At 46.1% G+C, this 13,986-nt stretch overlaps 1 protein-coding gene and 1 pseudogene across 1 annotated transcript; one reads left to right on the top strand and one right to left on the bottom strand.

Moving 5' to 3' along the window:
- The first annotated feature begins 275 nt into the window (after positions 1-275).
- Positions 276-997, top strand: LOC146203862 (uncharacterized). Its single transcript, XM_084585811.1, has 3 exons — positions 276-491; positions 551-643; positions 713-997. Exons 1-3 carry the CDS (start codon positions 292-294, stop codon positions 990-992), a joined length of 573 nt encoding a protein of 190 aa, XP_084441937.1. The 5' UTR covers positions 276-291; the 3' UTR covers positions 993-997.
- Positions 998-6,882: 5,885 nt separating this feature from the next.
- Positions 6,883-7,928, bottom strand: LOC146203861 (ELAV-like protein 1 pseudogene; annotated as a pseudogene).
- Between the last annotated feature and the right edge of the window lie 6,058 nt (positions 7,929-13,986).

The raw sequence follows: 13,986 nt of genomic DNA, 5'->3' as shown, positions 1-13,986 counted from the left end.
TGTTAATTACAGTGTACTATATACATATAAATATATTGTCTTTGTGGTTTATAGTTCCAGTAATGTTTCAAAGAATCCCTCGCAGTGTACACTTATACTTATTATTACATCAGATTTAAGCCCATACACTTTGCTTCAAATGCATGGCTACTAAGGTGTGAATGCATGTTCTAATAAATAATGCCTATTTGTATTAGTGTGTTGTAAGAAAAAAGCAGCTTTGCAATGGCTGCATGCAAGGTATTTCAGGTGCTCTTCTGGAAAAAAAAAGTAATTACATGACACACAGTAATGTTGCTATTGTCTATTTTGTTTAGCACAAGAAAGCTGCTGTGGCAGAAGCTTACAGAACTCATAAATACTGAGTTGCAATGTTCACTAACGCCAATTCAAGTAGAAAACAAATGGAAGTCTCTGGACCGGGCATATAAAAAAACAAAGAAAAACAACGGCTCTTCCGGGCGCCATCGGGCGATCTGCGAGCATGAAGGGTAAGTTGCTGTTGTTCCTGGAGCTGTGCAGTGGTACTGATCAATTGTGTATCACGCAGAGAACTCGCTGCAGTCCTCGAGAAAGAACACAGTGTGAACCCGAGGTTGCTCCTCGAACCCGGGAAAGTAATTCTGCTCAGTGGAAGTGCAGAGTAAGTGAAAATTACTCATTTTCTACAAAACGCTAACTGATGTGGCCCCTTTATGTGCATGCTTTATAGGAAAAGCACTGCAGAAGCACCTTTCGAAAAAGAAAACGTGCCAGTACGAATAGAGAATAATGCCACACCAAAGCGCAAACGGCGCAGCAAGTCGAAACTGACACCCCTCTTGGATGCTCTACAACAACTGCAGCAAAAAAAGGACCATCGAGAAAAGACAAGAAAGGAAGAATTGAAAGCGAGGGAGAAGTGGGAGCAAGCCAAGCAGGAGAGGCACAATGATCGGAGGGAGCGGTTTGACCGCCTCATGAATATCCTCGAAAAACAGGGAAACAAATAAAACTATTTTACAAGCACAGCACATTGCATTTATTTTCACTGAAACCATGACTTCTGTGTGGAGTACAGTGTGCATTCACAGGGCCAAGGTATGCTTCTAACACTGCTCCTTGGCGATGAATTCTCGCAGGCTCTGGCTGTAACCTGGAGCATTGCTGTCAAAAGCACCTTCACTGTCGTCGTTACCCACATCTTCTTCTTGTGGCAAAGACGTCAAGTCGGGCAGGAAGTCTCGTTCATCATTACACAGGTTGTGCAGCACGCACGCACCCATAACTATGTAGCAGCACTGTGAAACACGTTTTGCATCAACAAGGTACAGCCGCCTGAAGCGCTGTTTGAGCAGTCCAAAAGTGTTTTCAATCGCCACTCTTTGCTGACTGTGTCTCTTGTTAAAATTCTTTTTCCAAGCAGGAAAAGTGCTTTCGTTATCCCTGAACGGTGTCATGAGCCATGGCATCAAGGGGTACGCACTGTCCCCGAGTATGTAATTGTCCTCGCAATCCAAAGCTCCACTTGTGAAGAATGGGCTCTCTCTCAAGACGCGGGCGTCGTGCACCGATCCGGGAAATCCGATGAATACGTTTAGGAACTTGTTCCTGTCATCGCATATTCCTTGCAGAATGATTGACGGCCACTTTTTTCTGTTGAAGTAGGACTATGCCGATTCACTTGGGGTAAGTATCTGTATATTCGACCCGTCTATACATCCGATAGCATTCCTTGGGGCCTTGCCACCGCTCTTTGCGAGGAAACCAGCCGTAATACGAGTCATTTCTGCGTTACTAGGCCAGCATATGACCTCTCCGCTAATCGCATGCAGAAAGTAGATTACTCGAGTCACACAAGCATGCACCGACGATTCGGCGACATCAAACTTGGCTCCAATAGCGTACATAGAGATCTGCGAGCCGATGTACGCTAGTGCAATTAAGCATGCCTTTTCGGCAGATATCTGACAACGCCCTTGAACCGCTTTTGGATGAAAGGCTGAAGCTTTGAATCTGCTACTCAGTCAGTCAAAGGTCTCTCTAGACAGTCTGATTCAGTTCAGTCGTTCAGTCGTGTCCGACTCTTCGTGACCCTATGGACCATGTCACGCCACGCTTTCCGGTCTCTCACTATCTTCCTAACATCACATAACTTCATCTGCAGTGCCTCGAGGATGCCATCTAACCATCGCGTTCGCTGCCTACCCCTTCTCCGGCGACCCTCAACCTTTCCCAACATCAAATCTTTCTCCAGCGACTCCTCTCTTCTCATCAGATGACCAAAGTAGCTGAGCTTTAACTTTAGAATTTGACCCTCCAATGAGCAGTCAGGGTTTATGGTCGACAATATCGACTGATTTGATCTTCTGGCAGTCCAAGGAACTCTCAAGAGTCTTCGCCAGCACCACAATTCAAACGCGTCAATTCTTCGGTGGTCAGCCTTCTTCACAGTCCAACTCTCGCATTCATACATTACAACTGGAAAGACCATAGCACGAGTTATACGGATCTTGGTTGGCAAACTAATGTCTCTGCTCTTTACTAGGCGGTCAAGGCTAACCATTGCTCTCTTTCCCAGAAGCAGGCGTCTCCTAATTTCATGGCTGCAGTCTCCTTCCGAGGTAATCTCGGAGCCCAAGAAGAGAAAATCTATCACAGCTTCCACTTCTTGTCCATTGATGCTCGAGGACTTGATAGGGCAAGACGTCATGATCTTTGTCTTTTTAATGTTCAGTTTAAGCCCAAACTTCTCACTCTCTTCTTGTACGCGCATCAGGAGTCTCTTGAGTTCCACCTCACTTTCTGCCATTAAAGTGGTATCATCCGAATATATAAGGTTGTTGATACATTTTCCAGCAATCTTCACTCCAGCAGAAGACTCGTCCAGACCGGCCTTCCTCCTGATGCCCTCTGCATATAGGTTAAAAAGGAAGGGCGACAGTATGCAGCCTTGTCTCACTCCTTTCTCAATCGGAAACCAATCACTAAGACATGAAGAACATTAGCTTAAAGAAATTGAAGAAGCTTTGTAACCATGGCTTCAATTCGATGGGAAGTTGTGACAAGGCCAGCTGCTCAGACAGCGGAGCTTGAATAAATCCGTGCTGTCGGATTCGTTTAGCCCCTTTCAGAGAAACAAAAACGGCGATATAGGTACCACTGAAAGCTCTAGAAAGCATGGTACAAATTTCCAGGTTCGCTAATAATATTACCGCCTTTATGATATTGGTATTTCAGAGATGTATCGAAGGATCGGAGATACAGTATCGAGTATTTGTATTGAAAAAAAGATTTCGCTGCGGTATCTTGTATTGGTACCGGAAATACAATTTTTCAAGGTATCGAGTATCGGTATCGAAGATACTTTTTTGGAGTATCTTGGCCAGCCCTGTTAAATGTAGTCATCATCTGAAACCTGCGTCCCCTGTTGGCACTAAACGTTTACAAAAATTGTGCAAAAGCATGGTGAAAGAGCCATCTGGCTTTTTATATGTTGCGAGGTTCCGAGCTCCGCCGCTCGTTAAGCAGTCATATATGGCAGGTCTAATAAGTTTGGTAACACTGCCCACTTAGAAAGGTACAAGCGTATCGGCGTGTGGCAGTCTCGGGGTACCGTCCAAAGCAGAAGACGTCACTAGAATTACTTTCAGACCTTCTGGTGACGAGGTTCAACCGTCTTCTGATGCTGGTGTAGATTTGTGATAAGGATGATGATGGTATAAGCAGAACGAGGTTTAACCGGTCGTGCACCATGGACGCATTAAAGTTTCGCTCCAAGCTTCTTCGGTAAAGCTGGTGTTCAGCTCCTCTTTTCCCCGCAAACAAAGTGAAGACGAGGCGCTGTAACTGGTATTACCGCTGCCATAATGGTCAATTCCAAGCCGACAGGTGAAACCGCTGTAATAAAGTTAACACGCATCATTCATCATTGCAGCCCGCCACAGGAAAACTTAGTCTAAGCCTTATAGCGCAAGATTTCAGCCTCGTTCGGGGACATTTTTTTCTACTTCGCCAATAGGGACATCGACGTTTCCTCCGGGGACATTTGCTCCGGGGACGTTTTTTCCGGGGTCGTTTTTACCGGATCCCGTGGGCACACATGACCAAGAGCCGTGGGCACACATGACCATGCAGCCACGAGCTGTTTTATTTTGTTTTGTAACGGCGCCGTAAGTCCAGGCTGAAATGGTTCTCTACTTCCACGCGTAGAATGCTGTCGTGGGAAGGAAGGGGTCTGGCGTGTCAATCTGAAATTTTTCAGATCAGAACGAATAATTGTTCTATTTTTCCTACCGCCGTTTAGTTCAGCCGATATAGGGCAAGCGGCTGGTGTCTCCCCCCGCGCCATATCGCTGCCGCCGCTCGGGTGACTTGTCAACTGACTCCTCGGGAGCACAGTATTATCGTTGCCGTTCTTAAAAGATGCGTTGAGTTCGCAAGACCTAAGATCATAACTGCCGAAGGTGACCGGCGCGTGAGTATCTGTGTTTGTTCAATTTAACTACATATACACCGTTCATACATCATTTTTTCTTTTTGCAATGAAGAAACGATATAATGCACACATCATATCCAGTGGCTATCACAGTTGGCATATATGATTTCTCAGGAAGAAATTTACAGCAAATTTAAACTAAATTTGCAGCTCACTCAATCTAAAATGCGGGTACGCGAAGATGCATTAAACGCAAAAAATTAAAAATTCCGCTGCTATTTTTCTTGCCGTTCATTGCGACTGTCGCTTTTGCTTTTTCTTCTATAGCTTGCACAAAAGAAACTCGAAAATTACAAAGACATACGGAGTAATACAAAATAAATTGTTCAACGATATTGTGCTCACCAGTATGTAAAACGCAAGGTATAAAGGCCCACATGATATTTTAATCTATGCTAATCGCCAGTGAATGGAACTTGGCCAATAAATTAAAACACTAAAATGGCCTTAATTTGGTGTGAAATATATAAAAAAAGAAAACCTTGGTCCTAAAACGTAAGCAAGCGAGCAATGTACACGTGAGTTAAGAAAGTTCGCGCACGGCCTGTTTCAATCCCCTGGGCCTTGCTCATCTATTGTGGTCGGTGATTGAAAACTTTTTTGGGGAGAGTATTATTTTAGTTCACGCAAATAAAAAGCTTTGAAACTGGCAGCAGTCCTTGCTAGTTCATATACAACACAGTCTACATTTTTAACGTCCTAGAATTTGAGCGCTCATGAAAGCCTCATTTTAGTCTGGGCGATCCGAATTTGTGAAGGTGGAAGAGGGGGGGGGGGGGAGGGGGGGCGCCGCCCCTTTAGAACAGCAGTTGTGGGGGCACGACTCCCGGCGACGACTCTCCACCCCAGCATGCATTTAACCGTGATTTGGTCGTTTTTGTGGTTTTCGTGTTCGCAAACAGCACTTGAAAAAAACAAAAACAAAACGCCCCTTTATTGCTTTGTTCTCTCCCGCAGTACCTCGTCTTGAAAGCAGTCGGGCAGGGGGCCGTAATTGAAAGCAGCTGTGGTGGAACTGCCTTGATTCCCCTCATATCTCTGGCCCATTCCTGTGCGCAAAAGACCCCTCCTTGTGTCGAATGCGAGTGTCACCGGCGTGAATTGAAGGAGAGTTCCTTTCGAGAAATCGCGGCTAGGTTGGGACCAGATTCCACAGGTAAGCACGAAATACGTACACTCCTCCCGATATCTAAAAACTTGAGATCTTTTCTCTGAGTAATCAGAATAGGAATATACTGGGCAGACGGGAACAAACTCGTTCAATTTTCTTGCGTGCACTTCTGCCTCTTCTATTTATATGCTTCAATATGCATTTTATAAACTTTAGTTTTCCAATGCAGTGTATGATATTTGAAAGGTTTGAGCTTAAGTTCTTTTCCGACATATGTTTTACATTTATTTAACTAATTGTAAATTGAACTATTCATTATCGCGTTGTTAGGCAGGTTGGACTTGTTAAAATTTGCTTGAAGGCTTGTTTATTCGAAGCATTGAGTTCCTTTGCTGAAAAGGTCATACCGTGTACAGCGCACCTTAAAGGCATCCGCTCCGTTGGTGAGCCTCCGTTTCCCCGCCGTGTGGGCTGACTGGTCGCCGCGGACGCCGGCTGCCTTTGTTAGCTCCCCCGCGGCTTTCGCAGGTCCCATCCGAAAGGAGTCGTTGGTGGCGGTCCATACATCGGCAGGTTCCCTTGCCGCAATGCCAAATATGGGCATGCGTAGAGTTTGGCCACTCGACACCGGCATGGCGCAGTCAGCAGTGTCCAGGAAATGTCACTGACCGGCGTCCGCAGCCTCGTGCACGCGCACGAGTCGTCACACTGCTCTGTGACAATACCGGCGCTGCCTTTCGGAAACCCCACACTCACCAGCGACCTAAATACAGATGCTGCTTACCCTACATCTGCACTGGGCCTTCCAGTGAACCTGGCACAGGTCACAACTTCAGCACCGGATTTCACTCAAACCTTTGTGCCTTATGCGCGCTTTTTTTTTACTAAATAAAGAAATATCGTTCACAATACTTATTTCTGGTTTGTCTTCAGTGAATCTTCCAATGAGTTGCAAAAACAGCTCTGTATATATGCGAATGCCTCCAAGCAACGGATTGGCAAGAAAATAGGAAACCATGCAATATATAAATCCGATACTAACATCACCTTACTAGCCAGTAAGTAGGATTGGCTTACAAATATTGCGGTGCCAATGAATTTGAGAGCATGAAACTATTTAGAAGCCATCGAAAAATCAGATGGAAATTATTACGATAGTCGACAAATAAGGCTGGGTTTCCAATATAGAACAGCCAAACAATAGGAATTAATATAATTATCGGTTTGAAACTGGAAGTCCAGCATTGTGGGTAGGCCGGCTTTTTATTGGCTCAATATAGACATTTCATCTGTGTTATGTGCCATCTCTCTTGATAAACAAGCCTGCATAGAGGAACCCGTTGAGAGCGTCAATGGCCCGCACGCAGTCCTGGTAGTTGGCCATGGTCACAAAGCCAAATCCCTTGGAAAGCCCTGTGGCCGTGTCACGGATGATGTTCACCTCGATCACAGTGCCGTATTTGGCAAAGTGTTGCAAGAGCGACTTCTCGTCTGTATCGGTCTCAATGTTGTAGACAAAGAGAACGCGCCCGCCAGCATCAGCTGCAGTGGGAGCCGAAGCCATGCCACCCATTGGATACTGGTAGGAGCCAGTCAGTGGGTTGTACCGACAGCGACCCTGAGCACCACTCAGGGGTCCAGCACCAGCACCTGGGGGTCCGATGAGCTGATCCTGGGTACCTCGGCCTCCGGGCGGACGTACCTTCTTGGAGTTGTCCACTGCAAACTTGACGAGGAGTGGCTCGGTGGCACCCGGCAGCGTTTGGCCGGTCAGCGCTGCCATGGCAGCTTCGGCGTTCTCCCGGAGATGGTACAACGCGAAAGCTACCCCCTTGTTAGTATCGCCCGAGTCCTCCTTGAGCACCCTGAACTGGATCAGCCGGCCAAAATCAGCAAACAGCTTCTCGGCCTGCTCTGCTGGAAAGTGCTTAGGGATGCCACGGATGTAAAGGTTGGCAGGTTTAATGGTCTCGCCGCCGGGCTGCGCGTATCCCACCTTGATCTTCTTGTTCTGTAGCTGCAAGCCGTTGAGTGTCTCAATGGCTCTCGCTGCATCGCCAGCTCCTTCGTAGTCGACAAAGCCAAAGCCATAGCTGTAACCCGTTGCCTTTTGGCGCACAATCTTGGACGACTTTATGGGACCGATGCTGGTGAAAAGGTTGCGGAACTCCTCGTCCGTCAGGCATTGGGGAAGGTAGTTGATGATCAGGTTGGTCTGGCTATTGCCACCGTCGGCTTCCATGGCTTCGTCTTCTTCCACTGTGCATGCTGGGTCAGGCCCTCACTGTTCGGGTTCGGTTTAGCTTGCTCCCGTCTTGCCAGGAGCTCACAGGACTGATGGCTAGGTTCGGGAGGAAGAAAAAAAAAGGCACTTCCTTCGAAGCACTGCAGCAGGCGTAATTCCGTTTCCTCAACGGTGGGGTCTCGCAACTTCTTTCTCCTCACTCGTTGCCTCTCAGCGGGTTAAACGGCGATTGTTACGGATAGGTGTCTCTGAACGCAACCTAAATGTAACATACACTCTCTGAAGGCAGAAAATGATTACGGTGAAGGTAATTGAATAGAGTTACCATTGTTAAACTGTCTCCTCGGGACTCTGTTCACGGCTGGTTTTGTGGCTATTAAGAATAAAAAACACCACCACCACATCATCATCATCATCATCACCAGCCTGACTATACCCACTTCAGGGCGAAGGCCTCTTCCATATTTCTCCACTTAATCCGGTTCTGTGCTAGCTGCATCCACTTGACCCTTGCGAACTTCTTAATCTCATCCGCCCACCTAACTTTCTGCCACCCCCTGCTACGCTTTCCTTCCCTTGGAATCCAGTTTGTTACCCTAAGCAACCATCGGTTATCCTCTCTTCGCACTACATGTCCTGCCCATGTCCATTTCTTCTTCTTAATTTCCACTAGAATGTCGGTAACTTGAGTTATTTCTCTGACCCACTCTGCACGTTTCCTATCTCTTAATCTCTTATCTTAAAAACACCACATAGTTTAAGCTAAAGGGGAACACCCACCCAGGAATGATCTTGGTACGTTGCGTTTTAATAAACAATGCAGAAAAAGATGAACTTACAGGATTTGAACAGATGTTTCATTCGTACAGTGCTCAAGTAATTACTGTCAATCAATTGCGCCACGGAAGCTTTTTTTTCTTTATTTCCTGTTAATAATGAAGCAACGAGAATGGCAGGCTTTAAATGCGCTCTGATTCATTTTTACAATATTCCTGATGTCACTAGGTGACGCTGCTCAGAGAACCCTACCGTTGAGAGTACGGAATCACGCTTTCGACAGGTGGGTCAACCGGGCAGCGAGTCAGCGAACCGGCCAGGAAGACAGGAGGGCCCCCAACGCCAGCTGCAAGGAGCAGAAGCGATGGCGGTAAAAAACGACGGGTCCAAGCTGTTAAAAAAATATACCCAGAAAAATAACAAACAAATATGAAGAAAAAAAAAACGGGTAAAACACTTTGGAAAGACAGAAATTACCAATCGAGATGGGAGAAACATGTGAAAAAATATTCTGAGCAGAGGAGGGCGTTGTTGAAGTACCGGCAGAAGGAAATGCTTGATCAAAACATTTCTGGCATGTCATTTTAGTCAAAGCTATTGTGATCACGTACCTTTAAAAGCTATGGATTACAGAGCTTTTAGACATGGCTTATTATTATAAAATAGGTCTTGAGGCACGTTATTTGCTAAACCACACATGTAGAATGTCCATGGCAACTAGGCCACAGAAACCTATGTGTGATCAAGGGCAGGAAAACAAAAAAATCTACAGATTCTTGTGGAACAATATTCTATTCAAGAACTCAGGGCCGCTCTCCACATTGTTATGGAGAAAAAAAAAAAAGGTCTCTTTACTATGCATCATTATATTGGATCTTCTTTCACGAGTACATACCACCGCCATCATCCCGCGGCGCCGCCTGGCCTGTGGCACGCGCCTAGGTTCGCCATCAGAATAAACGCCAGGCACTCCGTTTCGATCGAGGCGAAACGGAGGGGTGTCCGTGTGCTGCGCGATGTCAGTGAACATTAAAGAGCCCCGTCTCACCAAATGTTCGGAGTCTTTCACTACAGACGTGCTAGGTGTGGATCACTTGGTCTATTGTTTCTTGGTCCTCCTCCCGTCAAAGCAGAAAACGTTTGAGAACTGTTCCCCTGCAGCTGCATTCGTTATCAGGACCATTTGGAATGTCAGTCCTATTTTGAAAAAGGCGTGCCAGTCATCGGACCACCTTTAAGTGCTGACTAATCATCTACCCTGCATTGTAGTTTTTCCTGCATGGTGCCGCTTTTTATTTTCTTTTTCAGGTCACAGGATGAGTGGTTCCACGTTCAGAATACATACCGAAGGAGCATTCTTTCGCTGTTCGCGCTGCATCTTTCTCGCCACCCTCCCATCTTCCCCCTTCCTAGCATTTCTTTGCCGGAAGCAAAAACGTATTTAAAACCCGACACTGATGATCGCGCTGTCCAGACGAAGACAAGTTCACTTGGCGAAACATTGGCTCGGCTTGCGAACTGAGGCTCCCCCTCTACCCTTGTTCAGTGATCTTTCAAAATCGCCCTATGTTAATTCGGTACTTTAAAAGGAAATTCAATTTGCGTTGCTGCTTTCATTCTTGCGCATTACGATACCAGGTGTTCGACAAAAAAAGTGACGGCCCTATAACGACTGCCGATGCCACTCTGATGCAAACCATCGATTGGATAATTCAGCTTGGAATATTCTTTCATCGCAAAGTACTCGAAGACCGGGCAGCCGACCACAAGCGCTAAATGACCGATTTGCACAGCCTAACGCGCACACTACTTACTGGGACCGGGGCTGCGTGAAGGTCTAGGTGGTTCGGATCCGTTTGCCTGTGACACTTTCCGAACGAAAAAATTCATAAAACGTTTCGCGAAAACAAACCAAACATAAAGGGCAAACAAAAACTGGTACATAAAGCCAAGCGGCAGACCCTAACCTAATCCCGCGTCAGAAACTACTAGCTGACCGACGCAGTGCACCGTAACTGCTAGCCGGCAGGTTTGCAACTCGGCAGATATAGGATAAGCGAACCACTTCTTTTTGAGCCTTTTTCTTAAGATTTATCTTCTTCTGCACTCTAAATATTACCTCTCGAAAAACATTCTACACCCGCCAGGTGGCTTTCCTCTGTCTCGCATCGAGCTCCGGGAGAGAAATAATAATAATAATAATAAAAAAAACAGTGCACAATGCTTCAACCCTCGCCTGGTTTGCTTGGTTATGGTTTGTTACGTTTTTGTGTACAGCCAGGTGCAGAGCAGTAGTTGGACCCTCTATACGAATATAAATGCGAACTAGCGCGTTGATAACCCTGTACTACCTTATAGAGCGGTTTCCGGAGTCCGCCAACATGATGGAAACTCGCGCTGTTAACGCTGAGTCTTTGAAACGGCAAACATTCCGTCCTTCTACCAGTGCTAATTAGCCCATTAAGTGCCCGTTTGCTTGCCCTGTTCACACCCACTGGATTCACTGGGTGAGATTAGTTTGTGGGGCTTCCTTAACACAGTTGCCGTAACATTTTATTTCATCACTGTTCGTTGCTCCTAATAGAATACCTATACAGACTCCCCAAAAGACAGATGAGAGCAGTTTTGATTGAGACTTTATTTCCTGTACGGAAGTATCGGTTCTAGGTAGCAGTGTGGTTTGGTTTGTGGTTTGTGGGGTTTAACGTCCCAAAACGACTCAGGCTATGAGAGACGCAGTAGTGGAGGACTTCGGAAATTTCGACCACCTGGTGTTCTCTAACCTGCACTGACATCGCACAGCACACGGGCGCCTTGTCTTTCGCCTCAACCGAAAAGCGACCGCTGAGGCTGGGATTCGATCCCGCATACTTTGGAACAATGGTCAAGCACCGTAACCCCTGCGCCTCCCAGGCGGGAGATAGTTACGCGTTCAGTTGGCCGCAAAACCTTTTTGAAGCTTTACGCACCTAGCGAAACGCGCCTTCGAGGAAAGAGGACCTTTTGACCGTGGTCAGTGAGCTGCCCATGTGCCAGTAGCCAGAGACTATTTATTATTGTTTTGTGTTTTGACCTGATTCAGTGTTATTTTCTTCAACGGACTGTCAGAAAGGTTATTGAAATAACCCCGTATACTGTAAGATGATTTCTTACGAGGTAAGGTTCTAAGGTTTAATTTGACTTTTTTTGCTTTTGTTTGAGTGTATAGCCTATGACAGAGCCGCATGGTAGATCCCACTCAAAGCCGCCACGCTTATCGAAGTCTTTGTTCAGAGTACAGTGTTGCAATGATGCGTGGCGTGTATGCGCTGCGCAAGATAAGCCCCATATCTGGCTGCCATTGTTTTGCTGCATGTATGCGTCTCCCAAAATATTGAAGTGTGCGCAGACTGAGGGTAGGATGATGAGAGTATTTATGACAAGTTTGCGGAATGCGGCCTGGTTAAACAAGGCTAGATGCCAGTGAATGCTGTATTTATAAGCAGTAAAGAAATAAACAGCTAGGAGTGGCGTAATAGTTAACCCACTTGGGTGGGGCATCGCCAGACAGTGGTTCGAATCATGTGATGTGCAGCTGTAAATCTGGTTTCATTTTTTTTTATTCTGCAAATATATGCCCGCGGTATTTTAGAGCTTCGATCTTTTTCAAACCTTTTTTTTCTCCCAGATCAAGCAGGACGACCGAATAATATTACAGGGCCAGCCTCTATGACAGCTCCGTCGTATTGCATGCAGGTCCATTCTGTACAGTAAGCCGGTATACTGAATTTTGTAAGAAAGTTCTTATCAGATTTTTTAAGATGAAGGCCCTTGTCGACGAATCAATTTCTTCCAACGAAAAATTCCTCGGCTGCTCTGCACTTGAAAACACAGCATGCCAAGAACGAAACCGCGGAGGCACGCATGAAGGACGAAAACAAGACACAGTGAGGCAGAACTGCCCGCCTATAGCGCCAGCAATGGCGCAAACAAGTGTAGGTTTTGTTTCTTTCCAACATCTAGGATGCCTTTTTTTTGTCGTCACTGCGTTATAAAAGTGCACCAGCAGTCACTAAACAAAACCTACTTTACAAGACAAGCAATGCACATGCGTGAACCTCCGAGATTCATTGTCCCTCATGGCGCTTGGGCTTGCAGGAATGGGCTGTGGCCGCAATACCGGTATTTCTGTTCTCTCTCTGGTCTGCTCAGCAAGAGCCTTTTTATTTGAACAAAAATGACTTTTATTCGTCATTAGGAGCTAGCAATCTCTCGATGCGAACCAAGTGAATTTCCTCCTGAGTGTCCCTTTAAAGTAAGCATCGAATAGCAATCTGCAAGACTTCCCAAGCTTAGTGCGGGTCTGCTGAACACTGGAGTACTCCCTTAGAGCACCTGTCCATATGTCCAGACAAAGGCTGAATTCCTTCAATTCTGGCGAAAAATAAATACGTTTGGACTGATCGCCATGTCTGTTTGAGAGCCTAGAATAAAATGTGCGCAATAAGGACTTCAATGATAGCGAGTGATCTCGCCGCAGTCGCTATTTGGCAATAGCTTAAGGTTGCTGATTCCACGTTCGCGAGATCGGATGCTCGATGCTGGTCCAGACATAAACAAAGACAATGTGCAAAAACGTCCTTGTGCTGTGAGGTGTGCAGAGCACGTTGAGCACCCTTAGAGATTAATTTAGAGCCTTCCGCTCCACCTCCTAACAGCCTATGTGTAGCCTCGAGAGTTTAAAACCCGACATACAGAATACTGTAAAATTTGAGCAGATTATTGCTTTTTCAAGCGAAAGATATGCACTGCGTTCGGCTCTAGACCATCTTGACAGCCGTCCTTACACAGAGGAGAAAATCTTCGGCCCATGGTCACAGAAGGCGTCTAACGGCAAAGCCTTCAAAGCACTTATGTGTTTTATGAGAGACACAAACTTGATTGAGAAACTGTGACTGTGCTCCTCGCCGCCTTACCTTTCCTATCATTCTCTTCTATCTTTCTCCTTTAAACTCCTCATTCCCCTTCCCCAGTGCAGGGTAGCAAACCGGAAGCTTACTTGGTTAACCTCTCTGCCTTCTCTCTCTTTCTCTCTCTCTCGAGCAGATTACATTATTGCAAGGAAATTACAGAAATTAGATTGTTTTTCTGTAGACTGCAATGGAAGAAATGTTTTGTTCTATTGGGTATCACAATGTGTTAATTTGAGCATGTAACTGTGCAAGAAAAATATCTGGTTTCGTAAGTGCTTTTGTTGGCTTGAAGCACTGCTGTTAGTGCCGCAAGGTTTCGCGCTTTCGTTTGCCGGGTCAGCTGCCTCGAAAGTAGGAGCAACGACCAACGCGCCTCCGCTTAGCAAGTCAGCGAATCCTCACATGCGGACGAGTGAGGATGTGG

This window comes from Amblyomma maculatum, chromosome 1 (assembly GCF_055883805.1).
Source record: "Amblyomma maculatum isolate TAMU_Amacu chromosome 1, ASM5588380v1, whole genome shotgun sequence".
Classification (NCBI taxonomy): domain Eukaryota; kingdom Metazoa; phylum Arthropoda; class Arachnida; order Ixodida; family Ixodidae; genus Amblyomma; species Amblyomma maculatum.
Note: the sequence above shows the minus strand (reverse complement) of the source record. Positions and strands in the feature narration are given on the sequence as shown.